The sequence below is a fragment of the Anser brachyrhynchus genome (assembly GCF_964034855.1).
Source record: "Anser brachyrhynchus genome assembly, chromosome: 14".
NCBI classification, from domain to species: domain Eukaryota; kingdom Metazoa; phylum Chordata; class Aves; order Anseriformes; family Anatidae; genus Anser; species Anser brachyrhynchus.
In genome coordinates, this window is record NC_137709.1 from 527,671 (window position 1) to 549,159 (window position 21,489).

At 50.5% G+C, this 21,489-nt stretch overlaps 1 protein-coding gene across 3 annotated transcripts in view; it reads left to right on the forward strand.

The window, feature by feature from the left end:
- Positions 1–21,489, forward strand: part of PPP2R2B (protein phosphatase 2 regulatory subunit Bbeta) — a 102,754-nt gene that overhangs the window by 70,096 nt on the left and 11,169 nt on the right. For all 3 annotated transcript variants that reach the window (XM_080555251.1, XM_080555250.1, XM_080555252.1), the window contains 4 exons: positions 4,056–4,153; positions 5,957–6,122; positions 8,177–8,289; positions 19,591–19,768. In XM_080555251.1, the coding sequence (XP_080411377.1) occupies positions 4,056–4,153; positions 5,957–6,122; positions 8,177–8,289; positions 19,591–19,768 (555 nt within the window). The remainder of the gene's footprint in view (positions 1–4,055; positions 4,154–5,956; positions 6,123–8,176; positions 8,290–19,590; positions 19,769–21,489) is intronic.

The following is a 21,489-nucleotide window of genomic DNA, read 5'->3' on the forward strand; positions in this document are numbered from 1 at the left end:
AATGAAAACTTCTGCCTGAATTAGGGTTTACCTCAAGCTGCTGAACTGGATTTGGCTCCAAACACAAAATCTCTCAGTGCTTAAGCATTTATTTTTATCTGCGAGACCTATCTGCAGCTAGGGATGCAATTGCATGTGAGAACGGGAGACATCTTTCGGGCTGTGTTTTTCTTACGTTTGTTGTACCCAGCATCCTTTCTTTGAAATTGCAGATTGGTTTCTGATTCTACAGGATCCTCAAATTTTGGAGCAAGTCTATGCAATTTTGTAGCAGCGTGGGTGAGATGTGCCCTGTCTAGGTAATCATTGTCAATGCTTAACACGTGTTGAAAATGCACTCCCCCTCCTGTCCTTTGGGAGGCATTCACTGGGTGGGGTGACTGTATGAAAGAGAATTATGTCAGATGGATGTTTTGTTTGCTGAAGTTTTACTGGTTTCCTTTCTAAGCTCCTTGCTTCAACACAGCTTCGTTGCAGAGGCTTCCCTCATCCAAAGAACTTCATGGATCCTTGCAGCTCTGGCCTATCAGTCAGGCAAATCTGAGATGACAGAAGTGGGTGGGAACCAGAGAGATTTGTTTTCCTAGTAGAAGGGGTGCAGGAAGCTGCAGGCTCCAGCACCGCACTATGCACATGTGGGGGCACTTGGTCACACCTTTGCTTTGCTTTCCATAACCCTTCCGGATTCTCTCTCAGGGCCCAGCTTGGATGCTTGGCACTTTTTCCTTGCGTTGTTACATCTCTGGCTAACTCCTGTCCAAGTCATCATGCAGGAGGGTAACTCGAGGGTGGAAGATGCTGTTGCATCTAACTCGGTTTTGCAGTGCAGAGGGTGTCAGATAACCCAGCTATTTTTGCAAGTATTGTTCCTACCTCCCCCCACCCAAGTCTCCAATAAATCTTTGAAAGAGCAGGCTTTTTTGCTTGTTTTTTTTTTTTTTTCACCTTGGGTCTCTTGGTTGCTTCTGAACTGTGTTGGGTGGAAATGGTAATTGGCTGTGCATCATCTTAGCTGGTGCATTGATGCATTGTAAACCTGTTGGCAGCGATGTGATCTGTTACAAGAGGTTTTACGTACGTGTAGATTGTATTGCCTAAGGGATACCAGAAAAGGAAGAAAACAAACAAAAACCTTCCATGACCTGTTTTTCTAGTTGCAAGATGGGAATGATATTTAACCAATAATTCAAACCCAGTCAAGAGAGGATTAACAGGTGCATCTGGAGAAGCTCAGGAGCCATTCAGCAGCTTGACATTAACCCCAAAAAGACTGAAATTCTTAAGAGATATTATCATTCCTTTGTGGTGCATCCAACTCCACTGCTGTTAGCCTGGCTTTTCACCAGTGCTAGCAAGAATAGTCTGGCCCTTCTGCAATGCTTTTCAACACTTTCATTAATGTTATTAACAGATGGTTAAAACCTTTCTGGCAGATTTTGCTACCCACAAGTGCAGGCTGAGGCAGAATGGCTCCAAGCAAGAGGACAAAGTGCTTCACCTAGAGCTGTCCAGCACAGACAGCTCAGCCCTGATGCACTCCCCAGTTCTGTTTGTTCAGGTGGGAATGTTTGCCACTAGCCCCCTTGGGTTTTGTCTCTGCAGTGACACCTCTGTGTGCAGGAAATAATCTCCTTAAGCTATTCACAGCAGCCAAATGTTGTAAATGAATTAAGACAAACTTCAGAATGCATTCGCATATCATTAGAAATATGCTTAATGCTGGAGAGATGGGATAATACAGGGAAGAGGAATGAAAATTAATAGCAGCAGCGTGGAGTTCGTTACTCACCTGCCTGCTGCCATCTGGACTTTCAGAGCTCAGCAGACGTGGTGGGCTTCTTGCACATCATCAGGGCAGGGTGGATCCAGGGAGTGAGTGGAGATGTCCCCTTGAAGACATGAAAGTGGTGGGCAGCGTGAATAAATGGAAGATGGTCTCTGCCCCAGATTTCTCACCCACTGGTCCTCACATGCGTCTCTGGCACCATCCTGGGCACGGTGCGGCGTGGGGCTGTGGGGCTGCACAGGGGGCTGGGGCATGTAGCTGCGGTGCCAGTGGTGCTTTCTTTTTGCCAGCACCAGCAATTATTTGCTCACTCTGAAGGGTTTATGAAGATCCCAGGTATCGCAGTTACCCTGGAGCTGTGGCAGGGTGGCTGAGGGTTGCAGTTATGGATGGAGCCATCCACGAGATGGGATCTGCCATCCAAAGGAGCCTGAAGGCTCATGGTTTTGTACAATTGCATTGTTGAAGTGTGGCTGAGTGATTGCTCATCACCGTTGTTTAGGCCAGCGCAAGCTTTGAAAGGACTTTGGGATATAAAACCTGGAGGAATTAGGCCTGCTACTTGGCAGAAGTAATGTACGTGGGTATACCGATGTCGTCAGGCTGCTCTGGTCCGAGATGAGGGGCAAAACAGCTGGAGCGCTTGCTGCGCTGGCGGGCAGCCCCAGGCTGTGTGGTTGCTGGGGGGAGCTCGGAGCTCTGAGACCCCCATGGGGCTGCCACAGCCGCAGCATCGTTTGGCGACAAGCGGCGCGGAAGGCACGGGCCATACAGAGCACTCGCAGCAGCTGCAGAAGCCTGTGCCAGTCTCTGAGTCTGGGTTTATGTCCTTTTCTCCTTGTCTTTTCTAATCTGCTGTAGTGACTTTCTAATGGGTGCTCAAGAAGGATAAAGATCACAGGAGGGAGAAGAAGGGACAACTCAGGCTGTGTGTTTTAGATATTTCTCGCACTGGCACATGGCACAGCTAATAAGCGAGATAACCGTTATGGTGCCCGGAGTGCTCTGGAGGGTGCACAAGGGGCACGCAGTCCGGGCAGCACCAGTGGCCTGGCTGTGTGGCCGTGTTTGCGCACATAGGTGTTTGCACACGCAGACGTATTTGCTCACACAGCCAGCACACGGGGTCTCCCTGCTTCTGAGGGGTGCAGGAGGCTTCATCTGCAGGCTGTACAAATCCATGGGTATGGGCAAATGAGAGGGGAATAGAAATGCAAATTCTGTCAGCCTTCCTTGCAGGAATGAGCTGGCTGTTATAATAACTAAGTGCCTTTCATTGCAAAATCAATCTTGCACCAAGTACTGGGTCTCTGAGGCTGCCTTCATTTTTCCCTACCCCTGCTTTGTGTTTGCTGAATGCTGCGCTTGAAGGCAGTCAGTGACACCAGTTGGGCAATAATTACCACAGAATTAACCTCTGACATCCTTCTAAAAATAGCCCTAATAAATCCAATCATTAGCAGTTCTCCTGCCCGCTTTGCCTCAAGGGTAAATGCTGCAGATTAAAGCGTTTACAAGCCACAGGTCTCTGAGCATTTCCTCACCTCTCCCCTTGCAGTAACCTCGCACCTGCCCCTGCGGGGGAGTTTTGTGCGCTGGTGGTGACAGCGGGCACCAGCCCTGTTCCAGGGGAAGGTGAATGGTGAGAGCAGGGTGGCTGCTGGGTGAAGGAGGAATGAAAGGCATCGCTTCTGTTTGTCCTGACGGACCCGGGGAGATTCAGCAATGCACAGGGAAAAGTGGCACCATCAGTGTGGTCCCTCAGGCTGCTCTGCCCAGTGGGTTAGGGCGGCAAGGGTGAGGGGTCCTCACCTGCTGCAGTCCCCCTCTCTCTGCAGGTGAAGCCTGAGGGAGGAGTGGGTGGCAGCGGTGCCAGCCCAGCGTGCACGGGCGAGGACAGCGTGGAGCCGGCCGGGCGCTGCTCGCTGCCGTGCCCCTCGGGGCCTGGCCCCCTCGCGGTGCGGGCGGCTCTCCTGAGCGTGCCGTGGGGGTCCCAGCTCCGTACCCTGCCAGCCTCCAGCACGGCAGGGATGGGAAGTAGCCCCGAGTCAGATCAGGCCTGGGGTCATGCCCCTCTGGACAGCAAAGTTCCAAAATTCTGTGTCCATTGTTATATACAACAGAAAAACTGAGACTTAAGGAAATTTCACAGGGGAGACAGAGTGCTGACAATACACGTTGCCTTTAGCTGCATGGGGAATGGCGCTTTTTAGATGCCTGTGAAAAGCCAGTCTACAGTTACTTAAATTGTCTTTGTCTTTCTTTTCAGCTGACATTATCTCTACAGTTGAATTCAACCACACAGGAGAATTACTAGCAACAGGGGACAAGGGGGGTCGGGTTGTAATATTTCAGCGTGAGCAGGAGGTAAGTGCGAGTGAATGCAAAATGCCCATTTTATCCTTTTAAAAGAAGCTTCCTGCTGTTTCCTAATCTGTATGCGTCACTCTTAACCTCAGTTCTCTCCTGGCAGACTCAAAACCGAAAAGTGACTATTATCAGAAGCAGGATCTTGTAAAACACCCTAAAAAACCACATGGCATTTCCTGCATCCTTTTAGTCTCATTGCAGCTCTATGCAGCATGAAGTAGGTCGGAGCAGGCTGGTGCACAAAGTACCTCCAGCCATGACCATGCCATTCGCAGACCCAGCAGCGCTCCTGGAGCCCCTCTCTTCTCATCCAGGTTTCGCAGGTCTGGTGAAGTCTCCCCCCTTCTAGGCCAGGGCTGGGCTTGTGCCCTCAGCTATGAACACGTGGGAGCTCAGCGGACAGCAGGGGCCCCCTTTGACCCTCTGACCCCATTCCTGCTGGTGTTCTACCTGTCTGTGCTTTGGGGTATTTGTTGAGTTTGTCATGGGGGCCCTGCATTGGAGCACAAATCCCTCCAGCAACACCCTTTACACTGCCAGAATCTGAGGAAAGCATAGTTGGATCAGTGATCACGTTTTCCTTCCGAAACACTTCACTGGAGGAAATTTTGAGTTCTTTGTTAGAAGTTTTGGGTCACAGTCTGTCCAAATTCCTGCAGGAGTCACATTTGCACTTGGTGTTCAGTGTGAGACTGAAAGGCTGCTGCATGTACTGGTGGTCCAGCTGTGCACAAAATGTGGCTGGCGAAGGGGAGCTGTCATGGGCCCTGGCAGCCTGGAAGGTCTCCCTGCATCTCCACAGCTGTCCAGGGTAGTTGGTCTGGCATGGCTCACACGGTGCTTCACAGCCTGATCTGGACGGAAGCAAAGCTCCCTTTGTGGGCGGTTTCTGAAGGTGGAAAGCGACGAGTGAGGCCTGGACATGAAAAATGTTGTCCAATGATGGTTTAAATTTTTCTCAAAGTTGTAATGTTCACACTATTTCTGTATATGCTGGATGAACGGATAGGTTAAAGGTTACATGCATAGACACTTCATCTGCCTTTCCATTAGTATTTCTCATTTATCTCTCATTTTATTATTCTACCGCTTTTCTTGAACTTTCCACTTCCTAACATCATGCAGGATATATTCTATTCACCTCCTGCCCTGAAACACTACTCTGCTCCAGGAGACAAATGGGACTTTACCAGCCCAAACACATCATTTGCGTGCGGGAAGTTAATCTGCACAATAGTTTTCATTTAATTACCTCAGCCCCATTCAGAGCCTGATGCTGTAAGGTTCACTGCGTGGGATTTGGAGATACACAATACCTTTCGAAACTGAGCACTGAGCCATGTTATACAGTATTAATTCTTGCAGAGATTGTCTCCTTTCCGTGATTGTTTTATTCTTGCTTTATATTTGTGCGTCTGTGGGGTGGATTCTCCTTATTCTGTGCAAGTGGAGCGATCCCGGTGGTGTCTCTGGCGCTGGTTTCAGCATGCCGGTTGGGGTTAGCTCGCTGTCAGCCCTCGTTGTTCCTTTCAAGTTTCTCCCGGAGGTGACCGGCATGGGGGCTCTGCTCGCTGTGGGCGCAGCGCGAGAGCAGTGCCCCAGCCTGGCATTGCCGGCGTGCTGGAGCTGGCACAGCAGGAGGGTGCTGCACGGGTCTCAGCTTGGCTTTCTCACCTGAGCTGCTGCGTGTCACCGCGGTGAGGTGCTCACTACTGTGCAACAACCTTGGAGGACAAGAGAGTCAACAGAATATTTTCTCTTCTCCATGTCTTAAATTTCTCTTTATCCCCCTTCCTGCAGAGCAAAAACCAACCCCATCGCAGGGGAGAATACAATGTTTACAGCACTTTCCAGAGCCACGAGCCAGAGTTCGATTACCTGAAGAGTTTGGAGATAGAAGAGAAGATCAATAAAATACGATGGCTCCCACAGCAAAATGCAGCCTATTTCCTGCTCTCCACCAACGGTACGTGACCATGGCCGTGGCTCCCCCAGCCCTGGAGAGGCAGAGGGAGCTTCTCTGTAATGGTTCTGCTGGAGAAACATGTTTTTTTAAAAAATGTTGACTCACTTCACAGCAAACACCAATATAAAGAGGGTAGCAGGAACTCGGCCAAAGTGTTCTGGCAGAGCCTGATCCTCGTGCACGAGCTTTTGTCTTTATTTCACAGCTTTCACTCACTGCAAGGGAGTGAATCTTTTCCCACTGCTGACAATTTATTTTTTTTATTTCTTGGTTTTTGGAACCTGGGAACTCTTTGTGTTTTTGGTAATGGTGGTGGTTTTTAAAGAAAAAACACAGATGATTTGTTTGAATTTGCGTTCAGCTCAGCAGTTTCGTGTTATGTTCAGATAAATATCAGGAGAATCCAGGAATATTACTTGGGATGAATGGGACCTTAAGATGGATGTGACTTAATTACTTCAGGGGAAAAGAAGGGGTCTAATTATCTTCCATAACCAACTTACTTTGTATTGTAGAATTGACTCTATTGATCATTATAATAAAATTCAAAGACTTACTAAACTCATTTGGGGGGAGAATCATTGAAATGCAATGAAGATTAATTATAGAGCATAATGTTCTGTTAACTGAGTTTTTAAATAGTTTTTTGATTAACAGGGATATTATCTTTGCATTTGGGATGGTGTTTCGTATACTAGCAGGTTATCAAAACAGCTCTTTGTAAAATATTCCCATGTTATGCTGTTTCTTTTTGTTCTTACTCTTAAACTAACATTATATATAGAAACACCCTGAAGTAAAGTGGGTTAATAAAAACAAAATTAATGGCAGTCAGTTGCAATTGCTGTGTAAAGGGGAAAATTAAGATGAATTATATAGTTATGTATCAAACCTGTTGGAAGTGATGATAAACTATTGATGGAGTCTGCCGAGAGAGGAAAGAAAGCGCCATCATTCAGTGTGAAGACCACCTGGAGGACTTTGTGGCGCAGGATGAATGGGATGCCCAAAGGGGACGGGGTGGGGCACTGGTGGTGAGGGAAATCAGGGCTGCTTTCAGAGTCAATAATAGATGCTGGAGTTGGTTCAGTTTCTGGATGGGGAAAGTCACAAGTGACTTCTGAATAAATTATGTTGTGATTTCACCTTGCTCTGGGAGTTTCCAGGAGAGAGAGAGCTTACATTCCCAAGGACTTGCTCCTTCAGAATTCTGCTGTATCTGCCAGCTTGCCTCTAGCCTTGAGTCATCTATTGCTCTGTTCCACTCTTCCCATGCTGTATTTCTTGCTTAACCTACATTAGAAGAAAAATTAAGTACGTTGAAGCATTCTGTGCCCAATGAGTTTTGTCAGCTCCCTGACACTCACCCTGTAGCAGCGCAAGCACTGCTGTGGCTGGTGACCCCCATACCTGATGGGGCTAACCTAAACCAGGGTAGCCCCGGGGACGCTCCCACCCCTCCTCGTGTGTTTTGTCAGGGTGTGCAAGGCGGTGGCTCGGCAGGTGAGTGGAGACAGGTGCGTGCAGGCACGCACGGCTCGGCAGCAGAGCAGAGCTGGGCAGGCGTGCGTGGCGCTGCCGGCCGCGGGGACACACAGCCCAGCTTCCCCGCGCCGCTCGGGGCCCTGCTGTTGTAGCCAGTGCCTCGTCACCTCCTCGTGCAGGGCTTAGCGAGACCCCATCGCTCGGTATGTTGAACGCCGGCATTCAAGGCATAATCTCCGAGGCTGCCTGCCTTGGGAAATCGCTTTTCATATTATTTGTACGTTAATCTGATGGTTCTATTTTTTTGTTCAATCATTTTTTTATGTATGTAGTAAGTGCACAAGCTGTTGTCCAGCAGGAATATGAAAACAAAAGTTCTCAGGGCAAAGTGCTGTGGTGACAGTTGCATTTTCTGGGAGGGTTTCTTTCCATGTAACTGTGTTACTTTCAGTATGTTAAAGATGAGGATGTGGCAGACTTTCAACTTGGAAGCCAACTGACCTGGCCTTACCGTTCCTGTCAGATGTTCCTCTGGGAGCAGCCAGGCGTAACTCTGTCTTCTCTCCCAGATAAAACTGTGAAGCTATGGAAAGTCAGTGAGCGAGACAAGAGGCCGGAGGGATACAACCTCAAGGATGAAGACGGACGCCTCCGAGACCCCTCCATGATTACCACGCTGCGGGTGAGTGAAGTCAGGCCAGGATCGTCAGGAAACCTTTCTTTTACGGGCTTGGAAAAAAATCGCAGCCAGTGCTACTTGTGTACAGCAGTACCAGTAACACCGCGCTGGCTTGGTGGGTCTGGCGTCTGAGGGCAGGGGTGCTGGCTGCTGTTTCAGTCGCTGGTGCTCTTGCAGGTGCTGCTCAGATGAGGATGGAGCAGGCGTGTGGTGCCGGGGTGGTGTGGGCACTGGGCAGGCACACCGCGAGGCACTCTGTCTCGCTGGGTACCCCGGTGCTGCGGTCACTGCCACCATGCTACCCGTGCCTGTCCTGGCCGGGGGACAGCACCCAAATGTCTCCCCCTCCATGGCATTTGCAAGCACAACCTTGGCTTCTGCAGCATAAGTACCTTCTCTAAGTGAGTTTTCCTGCCAACCCATGTAGATTAAAACTGGCCTCCTAAACACCCAAGGCTACATTTTCCATTTACTGCAAGGGAGTTGCATGCACAAAACCCATTAAACCAGCCATCCCTGCGCCCTGGGAGTGCTCCCATGTTTGGGAGCGCTGGAGAGGGAAGGCACAGCAATGCTGCAGTGCTCATCTTCTGGGCTTGCTGTGCACTCTGGGCCTTGGGAGATGATTGCACCAGGTGAGCAGCGTGCCAGTAAATTTGCTCTTCCTCCCAGTGCTGCCCTGCTGTGTCTGTTTCTGATCTTTAATTTGCATATAAAGAGCCAACTCTGGCCGGAGGCAGTGCGTGGCCCGTTAATTCAATCAGAGCTCGCCCGTGCTCCGGGAGCTCCGGCTGCTCAGGTCCAGGCAGCACAGAGACCCTGTAGCCCCGTGCCCTGCAGGAGCAGCCCTGCCACGAGCAGGTGCCCCTCTGACAGCTGGGAGAAACCTCGCTCCCCTCTGCTTGATATTCAGAGCAGAAACAGAAAATTGCTCCTTTAACCTGTAGGCGTAGAAATTCCAAATATTCAGTAATTTTGTCACGGCATTAATCAGGCCATACTAGCTTGTCATTTATTAATATCCTGTCAGAATTTGCATTTTAAGTACTCAGGTTTTGTATTTATATATATAAAGTTGTTGGTATGATTACCCTTGGCTCACTTTTATAGCTTCCAGTTTCATTGCAGATTAAGCCTTTGAGAACCCCAGACAGCTGGTTAATTCTCGCCTCCGTACTGAGTTGCTCCAGGGGCCAGCAGGCATTTTTCCTTACAGAGCAAGAAAACATTTTATTTCGTGTATATGTGTATCTGCTGTCATGCTTCAGGCAGCATTTCCAGATTAATACACTGTCACCCAGACAGTCCGTTGGAGAACTTCGCTCAGGATCTGGATGCTGGTGCTGTAGTTACCAACACTAAGCGGGATGGGAGGTGGATTGTAAAAAGACAGCAGCGTTAAGGGGTATTACTGTGGTTACTGCTTTTTTCCTCTGTCTACATGCATTGAAAAGCCCTGGGCTTACAGAGAAAGTGCAGGTCCTACTTTCTCCTGGGTCTGTGGTCTTGACACCTGTGCTGAGCTCTGCAGCAGGCACTGGTGGGTGCTGGTGCCTCCCTTCATCCCCATACCCAGGGTCTCCTGAGCACCCAAAACAGATCATTGGAAACAATGCAAAATAAAAAATGATGGGTCAACATTCTCACAAGTTACCATTTTTTTAATATTGATTTATTTTTATTTCTAATGTATTCTTTAAGAACACTGAATTTCTGGGGGAAGCAAAGCAGCCCGAGTTCAGGGTAAAGGTGATGTATATTTCTTTCCTTTCCTGCACAAACTGCTTTAAAATTGACACAACATCAATGTAACATCTTACGTGAAATATTTCATTATAGAAACATTGAGTTTTGACATTTTGAAATGAAACTTCTAAACCTTTTGAAAAAGCATTATGAAAGTTTCCTTGACTTTTCTTAAAGGCTGGATATCCAGAATGCTTATTGGCCTGAATAGCAAACAGACATATTTCGGTGTAGATCAAGGATTTATATTCTGGGCTGGCCTGCAGCGTCATCTTCGTAGTGCCCCATGCACCCCAGACGTTTGCCTTGCCTCCCGTGCCCGTGGCCCATCACGTGCCGGGCTTGGGGCTCCGTCTGTGCCGGCTGCTGCTGGGCTCCCCTTCCAGCTGGCAGCAGAGCGCGGGGAGCACAGCCTGCGGAGCACAGCCCGCGGCCGGCACGGGGCCCTCGTCTGCATGCAGCCGCTCTTCTGCCCGCGTGAGGCAGCTGTCGATGCTCTGGTGTCGCTCGGAGGGTCTTGAAGCTGTCCTGCTGCTGCTTCTCCTGCCTTTCTGGCATGGGTTAGTGGAGCAGGTCTGCGTCAGGGTGCGTGCAGGTGCATGGAGCTGGCCCCGTGTCAGGGCCGTCGCTGCTGGAGCAGCCGCTCCTGGCGCCTCCGCACTCGCTGCACCACAGGCTGGGAGCAGCTCAATCGGCCAGGCGAGGGTAGCGACGCCTTGGCAGGCGGGCAGTTATGAAAATAAATAATTGTTGTGCTCATCTGTGCTATTGATTGTTGGCGTTAGCTGATTGCATTTGACCACATCCTGGCATTTGATTTGGCAACCGCAGGGCTGCAGGGGAACCAGAGATCGGTCTGGGCATCCTTTGCAGGCCTTCGACCCGAAGTCACAGCCCCAGCCCGCCTGCACTGCCTGCACGTGGAGCGCTGTCCCCGAGGAGGAGCAAGAGTGCTGGGGTGTGGCTGGCACCAGGTCCAGCCCCGGGCAGCGCGGTATGGGGCTTTGTGGCCAAGGCACCCTCCTCCCGGCCCTGCTGCAGCCTTCCTGACCCCACACCAGATTCCGGGGTGGGAAAGGTCTGTCAATGGCTTTTTCTATTCTCACTTCTGCTTTTTTTCTAGCATTTTTTTTTTCAGTTGTGAATCACTTGCACTGTATGTGAGAGAAAGGTGAGGCTTTAGATAAATCATTAAGTAATTTGTGTTCATGCCGTGTGCTGGTGCCGTTGCAGGCCCTGTGCTGGCTCTGGCGCATGCGGAGCAGCAGCTCTGCAGCTCCTGGCCCCTGAAGCTCCTGCTTTGCAGCAATAGGAAGAGGTAAAACAGGATGTAAGTGCTTGGTATGACGGGTATTAGCATCAGCATCTGTAACGTCTTCTGTCCCTAAGGATGGAAAATAGAGGAGCCTTCAGCCAACTCTGGTTTGAGCTAATGTTTTGATGATTTTACTTAGACAGATATTTACATATTTAACAATTTTACTGCAGCTTGGCGTATGTTGGATGTTTAATTGTCCTGTGATGACTCGCATTTTTGGAGTAAAGCCGCATCCATCCACAGTTTAATTTTCAACCACAGACAAGCAAAAAAGGGTTTTAAAACCACCTTGCTGCAATCATCTCTTACCCATTCATCGTAATGGTTTAAATTTACTTGATGAGCATTGTTCTCTGAGGAATTTCTAACCCACATAATGCAAAAGGAATATTTAACTCTGCTCAGACTGTGAAGTAAGGCTTTTGCAGTCATTAAAAGAGCTCTGCTTATTTGGATAGGCCCCCAGTCTAATAGCTGTAGCCCTTCAGCCACTGAGCTGTGTAGAAGCCTAAATTAACAGCTTCACAGAGCTCTCCAAGTGCTTCTCTGCATACAGTTGTACCTGCGCTGTGGGATGTTTGCAGGAAATAATTAACACAAATAATATCCAAGGCTTAAATCTTTTTAAATAGGGAACGTGTTTGCTTTGATCCCCGCACGGTACAAGCCAGAGTGAAGAGGAGCACGGGTGTGCATGCCCTCCCTGGGGGACGTGGCTGCACACATCCTGGATGCTGTGCTCAGCAAGGGGCTTGCTGTGGCTTTGATGAACAAAACTGGGGGAACCATCTGGGGTGAAACAGCTTCTGGGCCTCATTCCATAATAGAGAGGGTCTGATTTTCATGTTGCTTGTGTAAATAGAAGAAAAAGCAGCAGGCTGTGCTGCTAGTGCTGCCTTCATATTTAGTAGCTGAACTCAGAACACTGCAGGGACGTCTTCCCCACCTGCCCCTGGCTCCCAGGCACTGCTGCTCAGGAGGGCAGTGGGTCTCTGTGCAGCATGTGCCCACCTCCTCAGAAATGGGTAACTGCTGTTCTGAGTCCCAACAAAGTCCCAGAGTCACAGAGGGTTAGCTCTGTGAGGGTGGGATTGCGGAACGGCGTCTCAGGAGGGTCTTCCCGAGTGATCTTTGCAGGGTGGCCTTGGCTGAACGCGCAGAGTGCCAGGGCACTGTGTCTCTGAGGGAAGCCACAGTGTCCTCTGTTGTGTGGAGGGCTGCAGGGGCAGGCAGCTCGTCACTGCATGCAGGTTGATAAGCTTCTGATTAGCTTCTGAGCCAGTGAGAAAGCCGAGATGCAGCACGTGTCAAGAAGGCTTGCAATATATGAATCATTGCCTCTGTTTTCTGTGTGATACCAAAAGAAAGGGAAAAAAGGCATTGCAGATGTCGCCAGCAGTGTACAACCTTATTAAAAAGTCTTCAGCTCCCCTTCAAATGGCGTTTTGTCCATGCCTGAGGCAGAAGGGGACAGCACTTGCTGCCCAGACAGACCATGGACGTGAATGTCCAGAGGCGCACTGCTAACTTGTGTGTACTCCCTGTGCCCGCTGGCACCCCAGCTGGATGTGGATAGCATATCCAACAGCAGCACCAGCACAGGCGTACAAGTGACAGACACAGCGATGTACTGTTTGGAAGCTATTTCTAAAGAATATCCTTTTAGGCCGCTCCTGCAGTGCCCCTGGTCACGCCACTGGCACAGGTCCTGCCCCCAGCCACTGCAGAGAAGAGAGGGAGCAGCCTGGCTGTCGCTGCCCATCTCACTCTTCGTTCTTCCCAGGTCATTAGATGCATTCTTTCTTCCCTGGTGTAAGCTCATTATTCATCCATTTAATATTAGTAAACTTGCTTCAAAATGCTGATGACCAGGACTGACCTTTCAGATTCTTTTTTCATCTCTTTTTCCACAGCAATTGTCCTGTTGGTATCTATGTCTAGACGTACTGTAAAAACAATGTGCCGGGCAGAATTATCAAGCGGGTTTAGATTACTCTGAATTTGTGTTTGTTAACAGAACTGTGCTTTTACATAATTCTCCCTGGAAAAGCAGGAAAATTGTAAACTGCTAGATGAGATTTGACTGACGCCAGCCCTTCTCGAGTGGGAGAAATAAGTTAATACTATTGTAAACAGTCACATCTTTAAGGGGAATGTACCTCTTACGGAGTGTGAATAAGAGTTGAGGATTTTTAACTTAAGAAAAAAAAAATGTTCTGTTTGTTCTTTGAATTCTTGTTTCAGAGTTTAGGTACAGATGGTGAAAGTTATCCTGAAATGTAATAACGGAACTGGGCCAGATTCTCAGTTACAAACAAGAAAAGAATCCTATGACACTATAAAAATAAACAAGGAAGGGGAAATCTGGGATGCACATGAAGTGACGTTTGCTATGAATGCTGTCCGACTTGCACAAAAAATCCCTCCTCAGCTGGCCCCCTTTTGGGGCGGGTGGTATTCGGGTGGACTGACCACGCGGCGGGGTCGTGTGAGCGGTGGTGCGCGGAGCTGGGCACCGTGCTGCCGTGGGCGATGATGGAGAGGAGCGGCTGGGCGCTGCTCCCACCTGGGGCGCGTGGGATCCACCGGGCCCTCGGCTCCTCCTGGCCTGGCTCAGAGGCCGCTCACACGAGGACATCTCCCCTCACAGCTGGGGCCTCTGCCCGCAAACCACTGTCCTGCTGCCTTCTGTCCTGGGCCTCAAGGTGGGGACTGAAGGACAGCGACCTTCGGGAGTGCCTTGGTGGCTGACGGCTCAGCACAGGGCTGTGAGCCCAGCATGCGAGCAGAGCTCGGCAAGCAGCCGGATCCAGTCCCATACCGTGTCCCCATCCAGCACTGGTGCTGCAGCACTCGGCATGCCAGCAGCCTCCCTGGCGCAGCAGTAGCTGAGCGGCTTGACAAGGCTCCTTCCAGCAGGCTGGCCGGGGTGCGCCGAGCACGCTCATGAGTGCGTACCTGTCCTCGCTGCGTGAGCTGCAGCCGTGGCCGCGCTGGTGGAGAGCAGAGTCCAAGGACTCATCTCTGTCGGACAGGCCCCTGTCGGCAGCTGGAGAGGGAAATAGGGTCAGGCATGCACACATTCCCAGGAACCTGAAAGTGGAAATTTTGTGTGGCTCCTGCACTTTACCTGACTGGGGGCGTGCTGCAGCTCTGAGGTTGGTGGCGTCACTGAACCCACCTTGTCCCATGGGGAAATACAAGCAAAGAGATTAAAAAGTTGCACCCAGCATCCCGAATTTGTTTCAGACATCAAATTAAAGGCTAAATGTTGGGAAATTAAATTTTTGCTACTTTGGACTGCAGTAATGTCCCCGAGCTGCAGACCCTGGTGACTCCAGTCCTCCCCCTTCTCCTGCCCCCGGGCTGGGACCTGTGCCCCTTTGGGGCAGCCCGTACCGCTGGGACCCGCGCGCAGGAAGGGGATCTTTGGCTGGTGAGAAGCCTGTGCTGGCGTTTCAGCGCATGAAAAGCTCTCTGTAACAGGCGACAGAAGAAACAGTGCTGGGGTAAAGCTTAGCAGGGATGGAAATGTCTAGGGAAAACAGATGAAACCAGGAGCTCTATCAGCTACATGGGCTGGTAATTAGATAGCAGGTTTATCTTCACACAGGAAGGAATCTTCTCACATGTCATGGGGAAAGTCCAATAAGACAAAGTCCTGAAGATCATGAAACTGTCAGACTGCCATGAAAATGGTGTTTGATTTATATTTTGTCTGCAAAATATTAATTTGCAGGTAGTGTTGGCCAGTTATTCCTGGTGCTGACAGCACAGAATATGAGTATTTGGGAGGTAAAAAATAAACATCAGGGAGCGTATTCTGAGAGGGGCTTAGCTGTGACCGGAGGCTAAGTACCTGGCAGGATTTACCCCCAAGCAGCCAGCACTGCAGTGATTCGCCAGTAACTGGATTACATTTTCCTTCTTATAAACCTAAGGCTGGGGTTAATCTGGGCTTCGGCTGCGACTAATCTTGCTTGGCCAAATCCTGCTGGCTGGCGCAGTGCACAGGGTGGCAGAGCAAAGCACCGGGGGAGTGGAGCTGATGCTGGCTACCCTCACTGCTGCGGCTCAGCTGCAACAGGCAGAGGTTGTCCTGTGCACATGAGAAAAGTGAGCAGGATCTGCCCTGCCGGCTGGTCGGCCAGCACCCCACGCTCAGCAGCGGCACTGTCGTGTTCGCGGAGCGAATCGGGGTGGGAGTTGCAATAAAATCGGCACTATAGCCACGGCGCGGCCAGGCCAGCGTGCTGCGGGTCCCTGTGCACTCAGCAGGGAGTTCTCTGGGTCAAATCTGGATCTCAGCGTCTGATGAGAAGACATTCCCACCAAGGAGACAGTGCTTTGGTGGAGATTGTGGAGCCCCTTGGTTAGGGCATCAGTTTTCACCCTCTTTCAATTTGTGGACCTCTAAATATTCTCCATCTGAGGTGTGGAGACTTGTATAGTGAAAACAAACCTCTGCAGAGGGTTTCCTGTCTCAGTTTTCCTCTGATGTCCCTTTAGGAGCAGCCACAAGCCTCAGTGTAGGGCTTTGCTGAGGCTGCCACGGGCCTGCCCCAAACAGCAGGGACAGTCGGGACCTGGCACGAGGCGGGCTGCCGTCTGGGAGAGGCAGCGTGACCTCGCTACACCGGGAGCTGTGAGTTGGGCCTTTTTCCCTGTATATTGACTCATGTTCTGAAAATACTGAGCACTGTATGCCAGCTCTGGCAGAGGATGAGGTTTTCCTCAGGAGTGCCGCATCTCTGCATCCTTTCAGACCACATCTGTCACAGCGCCTTGAACGACAAGGAAAGCCTCTGCCACACAGGGCTTTTCCCCCGGGAGCAGGCAGTATTTGGTGCCAGCCGACATAACACGCAATGAAAGAGGGAAACAAAGCAGAATGACAACAATTGCACACACTTCATTAACTGCGCCTGATCCTCTGACCAGAGGCTGGACATGGTGGGGGGAAACGCAGCAGCGGCGGGTGGGAAGGGGCTGGGGCACTCAGGGCCCTTTGGCTTGTGCTGCACCTCCAGCACCAAGCCACAAAGAAAATGAGTTTTACAGCTCAAGGGAGGATTAGTGCCTCAGTAACTGTGGAAAGGGGAAGCCTCCATCAGACAAGAGAGGGGAATATAGTGGCTCATGTGTGTTGGCTGGGTGGGACCTGCTCTTTTTGCAGGGGGTGTCTGTTCAAAGACAAAAAAAGAAAAATTAAGACATTTTTAAAATGAAAAATGACTGGCATTCCCCCCCTTCCAGAAAAGAGAAAGTAATTTAATTTATTAGTGGTTTATTTTATTTGACAACCTTTCAGTGTACTTGATGCGGTTTGTTACACTGAATTACCCTTTAATAATGGGTATATATAATACCAGATACTGCCCTGCAGGTTGGTTCTGTAATTGAGGAAGGGATGCATTTAGGAGTTTTCTCTGTTGTTCAGGATTGCCATGACGATGCCAGTGGTTTAGACAGATATGAGCTTGGGTTCTGTGTGCTTCAAAAAAAAAAAAAAAAAAAAAAACAAACACCCCAAAACCCCACGATTCAGTTGCTACCACATTGGCACTGTTTTGTTAGGCACTTTGCCTTAACAACCACTGAATGCTGCGGTCCTGGGCCGTGCACTGCTTTCCACTTCTTTTCTGTGGTGTAGGCTTGGGACAGTGTCATGTGGTAGCATGTGGAGCAATCCACAGAGGTCTTCCTTTAGCCCACTGTCTCTTTTCCTGTGCTGTAAGTGAAGCAGAAATGTAATGGGGATGTCTGCCAACCTGTGGGAAGGGGTCCCAGGGGAGGTAGGAGACAGATTTCTGGAGACCTTTGAATTCTGACAAGACAGCGCATTAGGGAGGATGCAGCCAAGAATAATCCCATGGTGGCGGATGAGAGGAGCACAAGATGGGTGAGACAGAAGATGTTTCTCTACCTGTGATTCTTCTGCTAGCAGCTTCCCGGTACAATTTTTGTGGATTTAACTCTTCCTGAAGGAAAGACCAGAAGCTGTTTTCACTTTCATGCTGAACAAAATTAGAGGGTTGGATTTTCTGCTCCTGAATTTTCTTGGAAAACCCTCGTGTTGTGGTTTTCTGTCCTTTGGAAGTCAGAGGCAGTGGGAGTTTGTTCTGATTTGAATGCAAGGAATGGCAGAGAGAGAAATGCCCTGTGCTGGCAAACTGCTCCCAGGTGCACGTTCCAGGGAGCCAGAGCTCACGGTGCTGGTGGCCTGATTGTGCCAGGGAGGGGAAGCCATGCGCGCAGCAGCACCCCGGGACGTCCTCGGCCACAGCGAACGCTCGCCTTCACAGCCCTCGCCCGATCCTTCCCTGCCCCACTGCTGGCGGAGCAGCAGAGCCTCGAGGTGCAAGCCGTGACCGCGCAGAGCTGCAGGGGCCGGTCTGGGCACAGCCCCCACGGCCAGCTCGACCTGGCCCCGCTGGCACAGCCTCGCTGTGCGTGCAGGGTCGGGTGCAGGGGTCGCACGATTCTGCCAGCCCTGCTGCCAGCATCCGGGTCCAGCTGCGGAGCAGAGTCAGGCACGGGAGCAACGGGAGATGAAAGCCCGGCTGGGGCTCCGTGCGAGTCTGCTGTCTGTAACCATCCAGAGAGCTGCTGGGTTTCCTTCTGCTGCAAGATGTCTGCTGTCATGGGATGAAAGCCCTGAACCAGTGTGTGCTCCCAGCTGCTCCTGCCTTGAAATTTCAGTGTTTTCAGGTTTAAATACTTATTGCAGGTTTAAGTACTTATTGTTGGTACAGTTAAGCAAAAGCTTACTGCGCATGTTGAAAAGAGGCATATTCCATATTTAAGTGCAAGCTCTCACAACTGTAGCAGGTAAGAAATCCTGACGTAATGAAATACTCACAGATGGCCAGGTTTGTTCATTTTGGGGGGTTTTACTCAGTGAAAGAACAATTTCCAGGCATGTGTCTCTGAGGTAATATGGGAAGAATTTTATTGCCTGAAGAGTTTACCTTAGCTTCCTATCTCAAGAAAAATGTGTTTGCAGGTAGCTAACCATATAAAAATTAGGCAGGTAATTATGTTGGTTCAGTGGAGGTTGCAGATCACCACCAGCGCCCTTGCTCAGGCCCAGTTTGTGTAGTTTCTTTGGCTCGCAGTCCTGGCTGCAGTGTTACTCTGGGGATGGGCATTGTTGTGGGCTCTGACCACAAGACGTGGTTGGTCTGCGCGTTGTCATCTTGCTGAGTGAAATCTTATGCGAAAGCTTTTGCCCTATTTGTTTTTGCATCCAGAGTGGCCCAGTGTAACAGTTGAGCCCTTTCCCTTTGCAAAACCATCGTGTTTCCGACGATCTTAATGACAGTCCATTTCCTGTAATCTCTGAGCAAAATGTGAACCTATGTCCCCAGATGGCTGAGCAAAGTCATTCAACAGCAAACGATGCATCATTGAGTATGTCAGGCTGAATTAGAAAGCAGGCTCATCACATTAAGCTCAGGCTCTGAGCTGACAGTTCCTATGTTCTAGTGTCACTTGATCTGGCTGTCACACTCCTGTCCCCACCTCTGCAGCCATGGGAAATCTCTTTGGGCAGCACACAGATAATATACACAGTAATGAAGTAGCTTGAGGGAATAGCTTACTGGCAAGGAGGAGCACGGACTGACACCTTTCTAGTGCATTAAGTTGCCTTAAGAACATTATGTCTGAAGTTGTTACTTACACTGTTTCTTGCATATGCTGCTTCTGACTGCATTTCTTCATCCCCTGATGTTTACATAAGTTATGCTTATTAATCTAAAAGCTCTGCTTCTTCTTTCCTCCATGTCTCTGCCCTGTGCGTTCACTTTCTCCATCTCTTCCCACATCTTACCTCCGTCATTTCACTGTCAAGCAAATCCAGAAAAGCTGAAAGAAAAATCTGTGCTGACCTGGCTCTTAAAAACTACCCTTCTGTTAGAAACGCGCCAGGAATTTCAAATTCCACTTAACAGTGACAAAACAAAGAAGACGTTGTTGTTCTTTGGCCACAGAAGGAATTGTTGCTGCAGGAAAGATCTGAATCTGGTTTACTTGGCTTTTGCTGCCTCACCAAAATGTAACCACACCACCACCAGCTTTCCAGAAATAAAAGGCTTTTGTGTTGGCTTTCCCTTCCGTTCTTGTACTTACAAAGTCACTGGGTTTCTTGGGTGAGTGTGCTCCGAGGAGGGTGGGGTGCAGCGCGGCCAGCCACAGCTCTGTCCCCCCATCCTGATGCTCTGCTTCCCACCCCGCAGGTGCCCGTGCTCAGGCCCATGGACCTGATGGTGGAGGCCACTCCCAGGAGGGTGTTTGCCAACGCTCACACATACCACATCAACTCCATATCCGTCAACAGCGACTACGAGACCTACATGTCGGCAGACGACTTGAGGATAAACCTGTGGAACTTTGAAATCACGAATCAAAGTTTCAGTATCCTTTGGTGCCCCCTCCATGTGGGATGGGCCCAGCAGGCAGACCCCTGGCTGACAACCAGGGCTGCCTGTGGTGGCCCTGGGCTTCTCCTCTGCCAGCTTCTCGGCTTGTAATCATGGGGCCGGTGTTGAGGGCATGATGCAGAGCTTATTTCTTACTAAGAAAAGGGAGAATCGAGGTCAAGGTTTAACCCATTATGATTTTCTTTACCAAAGACTGCTAATAACAAACCCTGCGCATTACCATTTTATTACTGCTGATTACCTGGTTTCTTGCCAGGAAGTGCGTGCAGGCGAGATGGAAACCTTAAGAGCAGAAGCAGAATGGAGCACCAGTGCGGGGGGGCTGGGTGGAGAGACAGGTCCTGGTGAAGGTGAGCAGTGGAGCAGGGACCCGTGAGGGTCCAGCTCCTGCCGCGTCCGCCCTGACAGTGACCGTGCAGGTGGCACAGCCTGGCTCATGCCCAAGCCTCAGCTGGAACCGGGGCTGCACTGCCTGGGATGAGCTCACGGGGGCTCAGGCACTCCGTGCTCCGCCATACCAAGCGGTGCCCTGGTGCACAGCTCTGGCAATCCCCAGTCCCCAGGAGTCATTTCCAGGGCACGTCCCTCATTTCTGCCAGGGCTGAGCCTTGCTGCCAGCAGGATGCCAGGCTGTGTCCAGGGCGCTCAGCCATCCCACCAGCCCCCCCCGCACCGTGCAGCACCGCAGGCGGCGCCCCTGCCATCTCCCAGGCTGTGTGACACCATGTCGAATTCTGCCTGCAGGGCCTGAGTCGGGGGTGGGAGGGAGAGAGGGGAGACCTCAGGTGATTTAGAAGACAGATGCCCTGGGGGAGACGAGGAGTGGAAATATTAATAGCGCTGTTTCCATTATATACTGCAGCAGGGTGACAGGCCGCCAGTCACAGTCACACAAATGAGATCGTGCCAGTCACTCTTGTTACAGCTGCATCAGAAATAATAACAATGGGACACTAATCATCAGTGATATTTATGTAGCGTTTTCTGCTGAGAAATCCCCAGGGCACGTGGCAAATTTAGGCAGCTGGAAAGGATTTCAGCAGTCACAGGCATGTGGCTGGTGGAGGCTCAAAGTGCATGTGTTTGAGCAGTGCTGCAATGTGCGCTGGTTTTTGGAGAATAATGCGAGGATTTGGGTAAAACTTCGGGAAGTCTAGATGGCCCAAGGGATTTTCGGCAAGGTGCAAGTGCAGCACCCAAAATGCTTGCTAGGAATTGATGGAGGAAAGTCATCGCCAGAGCAGTGTCCACTCAGATGCCCTGTCCTGCAGGCATGCTGCTGCATCGGTGCCCCCCCCCCGCCCGGCACAGCAGCACTGTCCAGGGGGTCCCCAGTGCGGCTGTGCCCAGCCCTGCCGTGGGCACTGTGGTGGGCGCCGGGGCAGAAGAACTGCAGCAGCACTGTGCACCTGAGGAGGGGAAGGGCACATCACTGGTTTGGGGTTTTGCTGGTCAGGACCAAATCCAGCCCCTGAGAGCCGAGAAGACATAGTCCTGTGGGTTGGATTTTCGTAATTTTGTGCACATCACACAGCTGCTGCACAATTTGATGTGATTTGAAACCTTTGCTTAGCAAAGCATCAGGGCTGTTGTAAAAGTGTTATTGGAGGTCAGAGTGCAGGACAGCTACAAAACTGCATGGGAGTGCAGGGACGTTGTGATGCAATGCAGTCCTGCACTGCCTGTCGTTACAGT